The sequence below is a fragment of the Ambystoma mexicanum genome, chromosome 3p (assembly GCF_040938575.1).
Source record: "Ambystoma mexicanum isolate Mex_15411 chromosome 3p, UKY_AmexF1_1, whole genome shotgun sequence".
Lineage (NCBI taxonomy): Eukaryota > Metazoa > Chordata > Amphibia > Caudata > Ambystomatidae > Ambystoma > Ambystoma mexicanum.
The window spans coordinates 252,401,410-252,415,607 of NC_090925.1; the positions used below are offsets into that span (position 1 = coordinate 252,401,410).

The 14,198-nt window shown below is 46.0% G+C and overlaps 1 protein-coding gene across 5 annotated transcripts in view; it reads left to right on the plus strand.

Moving 5' to 3' along the window:
* OSBPL2 (oxysterol binding protein like 2) overlaps positions 1 to 14,198 on the plus strand; it is a 1,093,509-nt gene that overhangs the window by 619,527 nt on the left and 459,784 nt on the right. For all 5 annotated transcript variants that reach the window (XM_069650733.1, XM_069650731.1, XM_069650732.1 and 2 more), the window contains one exon: positions 8,308 to 8,415. In XM_069650733.1, coding sequence (XP_069506834.1) covers positions 8,308 to 8,415 — 108 coding nt within the window. The remainder of the gene's footprint in view (positions 1 to 8,307; positions 8,416 to 14,198) is intronic.

Here is a 14,198-nt window from a genome sequence, read left to right on the forward strand (position 1 = left end):
CCTACGCACGAGCGAGCGCCACCAGAAAGTGCACATCAGGACTCCAGCCTTACTCCAAGGATGGATGTCAAGGATTATGCTGTAACCAAATGATACAACTACACTTATTCTTAATTAGGTGTTAACTATACATTTGTGGAAAAAAGCAGTGACTGCATTCTTCCAAAGGGCAGTGCTGTTCAGTTGGGTAAAGGTAGTATGTGATAAATGGATTGCTAGGAAACTGGAAAAGCAGTGGTAACAAGCGCCGTATAAAACATGCTTTAATGATATCCAGTCTTTGTAACAAGCGCCGTATAAAAACAAGCTTTTATGATAGCCTGTTCTTTTTCACAGCAGTATTTCTTTAGTGCTTCATTTTTTTAACTGAAATGTGCAGGAGGTTCAAGCAATATTGGATGAGGAGAGGGAATGGGGTGATTTGACTGAAGCTGGTTAGTGGGTCTCCCCTGCATTTTGTGACCATGTACAAAAAAACAAAAATAAATTGCGGTTAAAACAAACGCACCGAAAACATATGCAGTTAAAAACACATGCAACGGTTCCGTTTTTATGAATGCTCTTAATTCTTTGCAGTTTGTTGGCATGCTAAACAGTCTATGAGCACAGATGGACTATCTCCAATTAACCTCTGCTCAGTTCACAATGATAATCCCCTACTTTGCATATCAATTTACTGATGGCCAAGAGTAGTGAAGGAATTCAACTCTTATCCAAATCACATTGTACAGACACACAAACAAAAATGTCTTCTTCAGCAGTCCTAAAAACATATTGGCTGACTTCTTATAGATTAATGGTGCTTCTTGCGGTGTGTCATGGCAGGGGTCGACGGACAACACAAAGCCAAGGAATGTAGTTAAAATTGCTTATTCACAACAACAAACATAGGAGATTAAGTTTCCTGATTCTAAGTGATTTAAACGTTCGCATGAGAAAGGTGCGAACTACCAAAAGTTTGCACCTTTTTCATGCGAACACACATATATACTCACACCCACATACACAACACACCCATGACAGCCCCGCACCCACACCCTCAGCACACCCCCATCCATACTCCCAACATAAACAAACCCCACTTACCTTCATCTTCACGCTGAGTTCCTGCAGCGCCAGTTCCCTTTCACTTCCGTGATCAGGAACCGGCGCCACAGGCTCCTTTTTTTTCGTTTTCTTTTTTTAAATGGAAGGCTGCAGAGGTGTCCCCCGCTCACTATACCATGAAGTGTAGTAAGCGGGGTGATGCGGCTGACACCCCCACAGCCCCTGTTTTTTTTATTTTTTACAATGCTACCACCCAAGGTTCGAACTTTTGGTGTTCGAACCTTTGGTGGTAGCATTTTTAGAACTTTTGGTCATTGTGACCATTTTTTGTCGGTCAAATCGGCCTATACCAGCTTCCTGAGGCCACAGGATGTGTCTTGGAACTCAAGAGTAACAACTTGTCAGTTATTTCTTGGGACCGTGTGTTAGACTGAATTTCTACACTCTGGTCTGGAGGCCAAGCTAGTTAGTGAAGCGGGACAACTGGGAGCTGTAGCCAAACCAATCAAGGTAGCATGGAGAGTGATGAAGGCTAAGTCTCAGGAAGGGTTAAACCTGGTAAAGGGCCCACAATGAGTCTGCAAGAAATTCCACTTAGGCAGATAGTTACAAAAATACTATATTTATTTACGCCAGGCAAACACTATACAAATGACTACAAGCAAGTAATATTAGCACACAACACTAATAATAAAATACACGTATACAGCCTCTGTTGCTAGTGTAATAAAATCACAATCCCTAACTCCACAATATTGAAAGGTAGTGGTTATTTTCAATGGTAGTCCACAAGAATACAACACTAACTTTAGAAAGTCACACCCTAAGTTGACTAGGGCCTTGTGCCCTAAAAGTTCACAAAGTTTCCAAAATGTTTTGGGAGCTGGGACAAATTAGGAAGAGGGTCTTCTGGATGGAGAAATGGTTCCAAGCGTTAGGTAAAGACGTATCCTAGTAAATAAGATTGTTCCCAGCTTTCGAAGAGCTTTTGGCAACAGGTTTTGCCACAGCCAAACAATTCTAAAACTTTTCTAAAGTATTCAAAACATTTACAGGTGGACATAGAAGTGCAGGCAAGTACACCTGTCAGTCAGCCCCCGAGACCCCCCGTATCCTGGTTTCTCCTCAGACTTGGCAGTTCGTCAGTGTTGGGTACGATTTTCATATTTGTGATGAATCTATCTTCCTGACCTGTGTCACCTCAGAACTTTTTGCTTGGACTTGTTGATTATTTTCCCTTGTCCCTAGGTGAAGGGGAATATTTTTCCCCTCACCTAGTCTTTTACTCTTTTTATGGGTGACCTTTTTATGTCTCTCCATAGTGTATGGTTGAAGTTATATTTTCCTATAACTTTTGGGCTTAGGCTGGTTTTGTCCCTTTGGGCATCCATGTTAATTTTTCTTTAATGTACTTGGGTGAACTACTGTTCCCAAGGGTGAAAGAGGGATTTTCACCCCATTTACATTTAATATAGTGAGCCAGCACACCACACCTTATGTGGAGTGCTGGGGGGATACAGTGTATCCCCTTGCTTTCTTACCTGTAGCATTTTTGTTACAATTGTAAGTTTACTTGAATGGCTGGTGACATTGATTTTACCTTAGTGACTTTTTAGTCTTATTACTCGCAGGCTGTTAAATCGGCCTCGGTTAAAGCACAGGAAGGCCACCATTTTCCTAAAATGGTGGGTTCCTTTTCTTTTGTTGCCATTTCTCATTTGCTTGTAGTTTGAGGTCTTCCCCTGCCATTCTAGGCAGGAACGACCTCAGTGGAAGTTTTGTCAACAGCGGGAATCCTTTGGGTTCCCTGCCTAGGCGCCAGAGTGTCTGAGAAGGCAGGGAGCGACAAAGGATTCCAAAACTCTGCAGTCCTTTGTCTTTCACCTTTCCTAAAAGGAACCTAGTCTCAGTGGGGGGCAGGCTGTCCTGATTGGTCAGCCAGACCGGCCCTTTCTTTAAAATGCTGGGAGAGATTGCAGAAGTTGTGCTGTAGTTCCTGATAAATACTCCGAACTTGAAAGCTGCTGCGAAGTCGACCACTTCAGCTGAAACCAAAGAGGAAGATTAAGAAATGACCGCTGTAACGATTTCCTGCTGTGTAACCAGAGCCTTCTGTAACCCTTCCAATCGACCTGGCGGTCCCGAAAATGACAACTCCTACCTAGAGGCTGATGAGATCCACTAGTCGCGAGAATGTTTGCATTTTCAGTCATCCTACAACGTGCTGCGACTTTGCTGGGCTGCAATACCCTGGGACCTCGAGCCATTGTGCGGTGCATGGTCTTCCCTGGTCAGAATCTGTCAAACTTTGGTGGCCTCCTCCTGGCCCTCTAGAGACACAATGCAAATCCCTGAACTCCCCCAACAGAGTGCAGGACCTAGGGAGTGAAGAGAATCCGACCGCCGATATTTGTTCTTCATCTGGCTGCTGTGAAAAGGCACCAAATCCACAGAGCCCTGGGAATCTGTGAAGTATCTGTTGCTGGAAGCCTCCTCTGCTGACTGCTGCTGCAGGTTTCCATCCAGTGTCCAGTTCTTTTGTCACCAGACCAAGAATCTAGAGACCGTGTCCTTTGCTGCTGTATCCTGAAGGCATCCACTCCAAAGCACATCTTTTCCTCTTTTCTCCTAATGTACTTTGTGGGCTTGGGTATTACTTACCTTAAGTCTGATGTGCATCCTGTGAGGTAGAGTGGGTGATTTGTGTGGTTGGGAGTTTGCTCATACCACTTCACTTGCCCAGGCCTTATGCTGGAACACATATAGGGAGCCTTCTCAGAAGTCCTTGAACACTTTAACTCTGAAAGTGAATACTTACTTGCTTAAGAAGAGCTCTTACAGAACTGCAACTGAAACCTAAATCAACCTGCCTACAGCTGGCACCTAGACCACCAGGGTCCCCTCGTCTGCCTCTGAGAAAACTCATGCAATAAACTAGGGAAGGACTGGATAAAAAAAGGCTTAGGTCTCGAAAAGTAGAACTAGTGTAAATGTACTTACTTACTAAAAGAATTAGTGTGGTAAATGTATCTCTGTGAAAGAAGTTGTTAGAAAGCGCCCTTAGGTTATACTTTCCTCTTGAGTCGCTGTGTGCCCTCTAAAAAGTATAGAAGTTGCTTACTTTCACTGGTGTTTTTCCCTTCTGAAAAGTAATGTGTTGGTACTGTATTATCATTGCTTATCTGAATGACTGTAAAAACCTACCAATAGGGTTTACCTACCTTGAATAACATTGTGTTCTTCTTAAAGTGTAATTGGGTTTTTCTCCCCCTGATCTACTTTATACAGACCTAAAACAGTCTAGAAGTCAATACCTGTCTTATGAGTTGCTTAAAGCCCCTCTTAAAAAGTATATGGTTACTTAATTTGAATAGCTTCTGCTCTTCTAAACTTGTAACACTGGGTTGTGCCTCCCCCTGAAACAGCTTGGAGCATTTCCAAAATAGTCATAAGGATCAATTACTTACCTTGAATACCATTGTTCTTCTTAAAGTGTAATAGGGTTTTGCTTTCCCTGGTTTGCTTATTGCATGCTAAAATAGTTACTGCGTTTTCTTACTTGTCATTGAGTAGTTTAAGGCCTCTCCAGAAAGTATGAGTTGTTTAACTAACACTGAACTGAGTCCTAAAAAGTAATGTTGCAAGAAGTATACTTGTAACAGGGTTGGTTTATTAAGTGATTTCCTGACTGAGTGTCATTGCATGACTGGCAGGGTCTACTACCCTTGAATTACTGTTGGTATTCAAAAAGTATATATAACCTGGTTTTACTCCCCATGAATATCCGACTGCTATTCTGAATGTGTAATATGTTTGACTCACCTTGAACTGGTGATTGCTATTCTTAATAAGGTTATACATAAGGTTGTAGCCCATAAATATGACATTGTTTTTTATAATTGTGTTTACATCTAATTTGACAGTACTTACGTACTTACTCAAGATTTATCTTGGTCTACTTGTATTTAAATAAACCCTTTATTTTTTACAAGACGTAGTGTTTCAGTGTTTCTTTGCACCATATATATGCTACAGTTTTTTTGTACCAAGCTACAGCCCTCTCCCTCTCCTAAGATAAGCCTGGCTGTTCTATCTACGCTATCAAATGTTCTCAGGTGGGACCGCCTTATACTAAGAGTGGATTTATGTACTGCCTCAGATGTATGGGTTTATGAAGCCCTTAGTTGGACTTTCGAAAAAACTGTCCTAACAATTGGAGGGTTGTCAGAGGTTGGTTTTCCTGCTGTTGATTCCGGTCACAGGAGCCCCAGGAGCTGTGGGTCCAAGACATGTCCTGGTTAGATTCAGAAGCTGGTGCAACCTGTTCCTGTTGATGAATACAACTCGCAACGATGCAGCATTCCTCCTGACACAGGACCAGACGCGGGAACGGCAGTCTCTATGAAAATCACTTATGCACAGAAGGGGAACACAGATGTTGCGGCGTGAGTCAGCCACCTATCTCGGATCCTGTTGATCCTGGAAAGCCAAAATATTGCAGGAGTGACTGTATGGCAAGCTGAGGGTCCTTAAAGTTCCGAGCCAAAACGTGGAACAACGCCTCTACCTGTGTAGCTCAAACTGGAATTGGTCAGTCCACAGGATTGTTCCAGCAATGCTTCCGAAGATTCCAGATGGCTGGGCAACGAGCAGACGTCTGGAATGGTTGGTCCCACCACTCCAAGGGTCGAAGTATCACTGAATGCCTTCTAAAGATCACCAGCCAAACAGGGTTCCACCAGGATTGCAGCAAAGGTTGGTCGCCAGGCCTTCTTAGTATTGGTCCACAGGTATTCCAACGTCTTCAGAGCTGGGCAGGATACGTGGCTCCTCACAGGATCTCTCCAAGACCTCTGGGGCATGGCTGCATGGCTCTTCTTATCCAGAAACTCGGGTGAGACAGAAACTCAGCTCACCCAATTGAAAATCTGCCCCTCACACACACACCACAGCAGTGGTCCAATCAGGACCGCTGATTGTGAAACACGTGCATATTCTGTAGACCTACAGAAACCAGACAGTCCTAACACACTTCCTGGGAACACAGACATGGCCCTGCACTGGCCAGTGCATGAACATAAAAGGAATTTTCTGGCTCGCAAGGCAGGAAGAAGGAAGCAGGAAGGTGGTCAACAAACAAAATAGCCAAAAGAAAAAGCTAAAATCTCATGGCACCGCCATGTTGGAACCCTAGTGACAGTAGCAAAACGCGGTGAGGCTAACAAAAAGTATTGCAAAAATAATAGTAAAAATGCAACCGATACCACCAGATTGTCTTTAGGCACATGTAAGGTAACCGAAAAACTATACTGAGTGTAGGCTAGGGTCATACAAAAGAAACCCCATTGCACTGCTTTATAAGATGCATTGTGCAATGATAAGTTACCCAAAAAAATAGATAACCTGTAACAAGAAAAGGGCAATATAGTTTCCCAGTAGGACAGTCTGAAGGACTGGTGAGTTTGCCCATAACAATGAGCAAAAGTGCAGTGGAGTGAAGCTGAAGGCTTCACTTCACTGGAAAAAGTCAGGACAGAGAACAAAAACAATATGTTTCGGGGTCCAGAGAAATGGAGGGAAAGTTGCTAAAAAGAGAACTTTCCTAACACTGTGGCTCTCCGTCTTTCAGGTTAACAAGTCAATTACCATTTTTGAGGCTTTAAACACTTCTTTCCTGGCTTTCTGGAGAGTCTCCCTAGTCTTTAGTCACTCTCATCAGGATGGCGCAAATGTCTTTCTCGTGAAACCCTACCCTGGTTCCTTGGGTCATCTGTATGTTAATCAGACATCCTATTCCTAATGCTACTTTTGCCCTAGGGTTTTTTAGGTTTAACCCCTTGTTGTGAGGCCGTCATGGCCTCACCTGTTCTTCCGCCAATCTGAGTCCAGATAGATGAAACCTGATCAGTCCCTTATCCTCTGGCCCACTTCCCTCGGTTCCCTATTTTACGTTCTAGCTTTCACCACCTCTTCTACAGCTTGGCTCCTCCTCTTTTCCTTTACAACTCCTGGCTCCACAACACTCTGCTCTTCTTCACCTCCCCTCCTCCTATTTGTCTCCATATGGTCTTGGCTGTACCAGTTTTTCCCTGGTTTCTACTCCCACCTCCACTCTCAATTCCTCCTTTGCCCTCCCTTCCCTCTCCTTTGCCCTCCCTTCCCTCTCCTTTGCCCTCCACAGTGCATACCTCTCATTCCATCTTATACATTTAGCCTTTTCAATGGCCATTGATAAGTCACAGGGATCTACACCCCCTTCCTGGAAGCGATCAATGGTTATTCAATATTTAAGAAGGGGAACAGAAGTGACCCTATGAATTTCCGACCAATATTGGTCTTTAATATCTGATCTGCTAGAACAGCGTATCTTTCGCCGGACACAGCTGGTACGTTTATAATATATTAAGTCAATATTTTTAATTATACCAGTCTTGTGAGTTAACTTGGAATAACTGTACTTTAGCTTTCCTCCCTTCATTGAGTTGGGGCATCAGTCATGCTGTGCCACAACTAGCACTTTAGAGAGTCGGCTCTGTCTTTTTGGTGAGAAACAATGTTCTATCTTGAGGATCACAGCCCTTGAAATGTGCCTTCCAATTCTCCCTTTACTCTGGGCACATTACGATAATGTTTCTCCGATTACTCCCATGTATGTTTTTTTTCCTTAATTTTTTGTCTTTTGATTTTTTGTATCAGCTGTTTAGATATGTTGTCTTCAGGCATATAGCAAAACACACATTCCCAAGTTCAGCATAGAGGCAATTGGGCATACATTATTATACAAAATGGCACACAAGCACATTATGTAATGAGGCATACACATTCTGCCACTTCGTAAAGTGTACCAGCTATAATGTAGAGCTTTGTTGTGTGCAATGGCACGTTTCCTGTACGTGATGCAGATTTATTTTATAGTTCTGTGTTGTGCATATTATTGCTCTGTTTTAATGGTGTGAACTGTGCCTATGAACACTAGGTGTTAAGCTGTTGTATAGAGCTGAGAAAGTGTGCTTCTGGGTGCTCATATCTGCTAAAATTGTGAATGCTTGAAGACTATGTGCCAGCATATAAAAAGAAATAAAAATGTAACATATTTATTAACAATTTAAAGAAACGCCAGTTCTAGATATTCTATATTTCATCTGATGCTCTGCTCCGCTCCCACTGGGAGGGGTTCCTATTACAGCATGCAAGACTCTGCTCTGCATCAAGTCTGAGCAAGTTGCTGCATTCACTGCCTGCTTTGTTTCTTCTGTGCAGGTACAACGAAGCCTTCACATGGACGAACCCCACCTGCTGTGTCCATAATGTTATAATTGGCAAGCTGTGGATCGAGCAGTACGGGACTGTGGAAATTGTGAACCACAGGTGAGGGGGGGTTAATTAACGAACTCAGCATTCCAGGTTGCCCAAAGCGTTATGTGCTCAGCAGCCGCAAAGCATAGTAATAATGTGGACTGCATTCTGTGTGTATATGCAAGATGAATCCCTCCAAGATATGAAACTAAGGTGGGGGGCAGGGTTTTGAGGGGTGCTTTTGGCACATTGGTGATTCAAGGATGTGGGCTTTGCTTTTTAAAAATCTTTATTCAGCTTGAGGAACAGGAAGGTCTTCCGTTTTCTCTTCCCTCAAACCTCCTTAAGAGGAATATTTTGGTTGTATTTCAAGGTGTAGCGCACATTGCGGACTTATATGCAGCAACTTGCATTTAAGGCTATTTATTATTACATCTTAGTACATGGTGATCAGTTGGAAGTTGCAGATAGCAGTGGACACCATTCAGACATCAATGATTTCTCTGTGTTTCACTCTCTGGACTCAACTGCTGCTTCTAGAAGCTTTTCAGTGATTGCCTAGTCATGGTTCTGTGAGCGGTTGCTCATCCCAGCCATCTGCATAATGCAGGATACCACACATCCTCCTCCCTCACATAACCAACGACACACATGCCAGCACTTTTTCCCCAGTGATGAAACAGAAGAAGGAAACGCAGAAAGACTTAGTAGCAAACTCTGTCCTCCTGGTATGAAGTGCAAAGTAAAATGGGTAGGCAGAGAAATGCTACTGTGCAGGTTCTGCAGCTACTCGCCAGTGGCAACCATCCCAGACCGAACGTCACTTTTCTCTCAGTATTGTTTACAAAATTCTCCCCATACACTTGCACACATCCAGAAATTTACTTTCTTGATCAGTGCAGTTTATGCTGGCCAAATGATACTGGAACATGCCAAATGCCCTCTGTGCCGATCGCACCTGAAAGAAGAAATATTGCACGCATGTGCTGACCACTTCATGCCCCGACTAATTCCAGGGTGCTTGCAGCACCTGTAGTCATGCACCTTTCTTTGAATATCCAATGCACCTTTACTCATGAAGTATGCCATATGTGACACTGTGCTTTCAGAGTGCCCATGACACCTGTTCGCTTGTGCCCCTGGAACCTGGACTATATGCCCTGTGGCAAACCAGAAGGAGTCGGACGAAGTACTTGTTAGGCAAGATTGTATGCAGTACCCTTTGGGTGCACTACAACAACCCTGACCACCTGGCAATAGGAACCCAACCTTTGGTATATGCTTGCACTACACAGGTTGGTAGCGTGTTGAGCAGCCAGGCTTCTCTCAAGAGCGGTCACTGTGAGCTGTAGGGGAGTTACACAGAGATTCACAGTGACAAGTATTCAGGTAAACACTTATTAATTTATCAGTCAGTTAGAATAACCCTTCTTCAGAAGGGGTCAATATAACAGTAACACTCAAATACACTTCAAAAATACACACTCTTAATATTTCTAAATCAGTAAGTACCCTTTTTGTGATGGCCCACAGACACTACCTACACCATCTGGTGATTTCAATGATTAGGGTGCTGGGGACATTAATACATCACTGCTGCGTTTAGAATCAGGTTTAAGAGTTTGTCAAAAGAGAAAGGGTATTATGACAAAACAAGAGATCTCACAAATATTTCCCAAAGCAGCTAATTACTTTTGTAAACCCCCCCAATGCAAATGCAAAGTTATATAACCCTTTTCTGGAAGGAAGACCAAACAGAAGTCTCATTCAGGGAGCCAGGCTAAGCCAAAGTCAATTGGAGCAAAAGTCTAGGTGAAACTGAAGCACTTCTTGGAGGTAGGTAAGTCTTGCACAATGTTTTAAAAGTCTTTGTAGATAGAGGAATTCAAAGTAGGGCCACACGCTGTTTAGGCTTGTGAAGTAAAGAAGCTGGCAGCAACTCTACAGAGCAACCACAAGTCTCACCAACAGAGAACAAGTGCAGTTACATGACAAGAGGTAAGTTCTCTTAGAATGTACAGTACCTTTAGGTTGAAGAAGAATGCAGCAGATGACTTATGTTCCTGTGCAGCTCTGCAGATCCTGGTGTTCCTGAGACTCAGTCATGGGGACAAGACAGAGGACGTCTGGGGACTCCTGCTCTGCAGTGGGAAGGTCATCGGCAGCAATGGGCAAACTTTGATTCAGCGGTCCTTCAGTGTTTCAGCTCCTCGCGTCTGACAGCAAATAGCAACACCGCAGTTCTCGGATACCACTCTGGACTTTCCTCGCATCTGGGGTCCAGCACTCTGTTGAGGTGGCTTCAGGCTTGGTCAGTCCTGCATCAGGAAAGTCCAGAGGATCTTCCTGGCGCTCGGGTCCGACTTAAAAGCAACACATACAATCTGGTGTTCCTCTCCCTGGCACTTCGGTTCCAGCGGCAGCGGAAGTACAGCCAGCTCTGAAAGGATGTCCAGACAGGCTTACTTTGGAGTTGATTGGTCCCACCAACTCAAAGGGAGAAGAAGTCCTTGCAGGGCTTCTCTAGTCAAGGGGAATTCGGAGTTTCAGCACAGCAGCAGGGCTTCACCGGGCAAACCAACGGTCCAGGAGTTGCTGCAGGCGTCGCTTCCAAGTTCTTCTTCGGATTCCTTCGTCCAGTGGTCAATTCTGCCTTCCAAACCAAAAAGCCTTGCCTTTTATGCAGGTTTCTCCCATTCATTCCAGTCTAGCTGTCAATCACACAGCAGGATGGCTGTCCTTGCCGGACAGCCAGCCGGCCAATCACCTTTGGGTGCATTCCCGTAACCAAGGGGATTAAGCACAGGGAGTTTCAGGCACCTCCCTCACTTCTTGCCCCTGCCAGAAATGCTGGAGCCAGAGGCGTGCATCACTTGTGAATCCTGCCAAAGACAAAACTAACAAAGGAACCAAACCTGGTTTGGCGTGCAGAGTACATCTCAAAAAGTACCTTTCCAACAAGAAATGGTGAAAAAAGATTGGGCCATTTGACGAAATGGGAACCCATAGGTGCTTTACTGCAGCTGCGAACGTAGCCCGCGGTAAAAACACACAATGGTAGTAAAAAGTAGACCACTGCCACCAGCCATTAATTGTAGAAAGGGTTACATAAAAATGTTACATGAGAAACTAGACAAAGTGGACACTAAGTAACCCCTTCAGCACCCTATGGTAAGATAGTGTGTGCTAGTTCTAGAAAGTTACAAAATGTTAGTAAAGTCAATGTCACTTTACTGCTCTTGGAAACAGTAGTTTCATCAAGAGAAGGTATTTAAACCTTTGGGAAATCTAAGAGATTTCCCTGTGCCATTGCACTGAAGGTGCTGTGTGTCACAATGTAAAGATGATGCCTATGGAGTTTGTCAGACTCCAAAGTCAAAAGAAATACAGAGAATAAATCACATTAAAATTACATGAGATAAAAGTGTCCTAAAGTCCAGCAAACAGAGTTGTGGGTGTCTCTAACGTAGAAAGGAATGAACACATTTCTGAGAATTCTCCTTAACAATAGGGCTCTCCGGGGCGTGGCCTGAGCCCATGGAGTGAGGTCGTCTTGAGACGGAGCTCCCGCTACGATCCGTGCACATATCCGACTTAGAGACATCCTGGCGCACGCTGCAGCGGCCCGAGGGCAGGGTAAGGAGGAAGAAGTATTCCTGCAGCAGCTGAGCGAAATCCCGGGAAAAAACAGAGCGTTTACATAGTAAAACGCCCGATGGTAAGAAAGCCCGGTGAAAATCCAAGATGGCGGACGGAGCCGCGACCTCGAAGTAGAGGGCCAAGGAGCAGACCAGCCAGCGATCCTGCGGCAACCGACCCCCCCCCCCCCCTCGTGGGGAGAAAAACAAAAAAAAACAGAAGCCAACCGCAGGGAAACAGGCTCAGCGAGAAAAGGACGTGGGCACCTCACCGGGGGAAGGAGCGGCCCGGAGAAGACAGACCCCGTGGAGAGGCCGACAGGCACGGACAGCGAAAGGGAGGTCGCCGCGCAGCGGACTCCTGACTGTGAACGAGCCAGGGCCCGTGGAGAAGACACCGGGCAGCGCACGCTGGATGAAGCAGTAGGACCCCCGGCTCCAGGTCGCTGACTGAGCGGCATAGGGGAAAGGCCTCCCGGAGCGGGGGGGAGGCGGCCCGCTTCCCTGGACACCAACACGCACCAGGCAGGACTGCCTAACTGCCGCCATTACACTACCAAGACAAGGCAAAGTCTGGGCCCCCGACGGACCAACATGGCACCCACGCAATAAGGTGAAGTGCACGACCCGTAGAAGATAGAGGAGGAGCCGGGTCGGGAAAATCTAGAGGGAATTATCAGGACTCGGTACTAGCATCCCGCCTTGGAAACGCCGTCCCCCACCTTTGGCCCAGCTGTCCACGGGACCGAAGGCGGACAGACACGCAGGGGCACAATGCCAAATAAGAAAATCGATGGGAAGGTCAAGCAGAGCACCATGGACACCTACACCAAGACACCAGGGCAAAAACAGACAACGCCAACAGACCTGGAAATGGCTGCACCTCAACCGACAGAAGACGCAAACGACGGCACAATCATAGGAGCAATAGCCGCCATGAAGGCATCTCTTGAAAACAAAATGGACGCAACAATAGGGGCCCTAAAGGTGTCGCTAGAAAACAAACTGGATGCGGTGATGGTGGATGTGGGCCTCCTTCGTCAGGATACGAGGAACCTGGTGGAGAGGGTGGGGGCGACAGAGCAACAGGTGCAGCAAAACACAGCAGGAGTCACCACAACACGGACGCAATTAACGGAAGTATTGTAAAGAGTCAAGTCCCTGGAACAGAGAGCGGAGGACGCAGAGGGCAGAGCTAGGAGGAACAACATCTGTGTAATTGGACTTCCGGAAGGCAAAGAAGGTAACGACCCTACGGAGTACATAGAAAACATGCTTCTCCAGGAGGTAGGGGCCGGGGAGTTGTCTCAGGGTTTTGTGGTGGAGAGAGCACACAGAGCACTGACAAAAAGACCCCAACTGGGTGCCCCTCCGAGACCGATAATTGCCAGGATCATGAACTACAAAGACAGAGACAAAATACTGGCGTTCTCAAGTGGGGTGGGGATCGTCAGACACTCCTCTAAGATCGCCTGGTGAAGGAATTTATGAAGGGACTGTTCTGATCGTTCCCGCCGTTGAAGGCCCCAGCCCCGGCGTGGGAACTCAACGTGGTGCTGACCAGGATCATGGGGACGCCATTCGAGCCCCTGCATTCGGCACAGTTGAAATTCCTGTCATGGAAGACTGTGTTTCTTGTGGCCATCACCTCCGCACGGCGAGTGGGAGAGATCCAGGCCCTATCCTGCAAGCCTCCATACTTAACTTTTCACGACACGAGGGTGGTGCTGAGGACGCACCCCTCTTTTATGCCCAAGGTGCCGTCGGACTTCCACCTCAACCAGCCCTTGGTGTTACCTGTTTTCTTCTCGTCGCCTTCGTCACCGGCCTAGAGCGCTGAAGTTCTACATGGACCGCACGAAGAGTTTTCAGAAGACATCACAGCTTTTTGTGAACTTTGGACCTGTGAACCAAGGGAAGGCTCTCTCGAAGGCTTCCATTTCCAGATGGTTCTCCGGCTGCATCACGCACTGTCATCGGTTGGCAAACCGACCGTTGCCTGGCCGTCCGAGAGCCCATTTGACCAGAGCTACCGCTGCTACCACGGCGTTCTTGTCAGGTGTGCCCCTGCTGGAAATCTGCAGGGCTGCTACGTGGAGGTCGACGCACACCTTCACGAGATTCTACTGCGTCGACTGGGATTCCAGGGAGGTGTCCAGGGTCGGCCAAGCGGTGCTGCGCAACCTGTTCGCCTAAGGTGAGCCTGGTGAGGAGGTA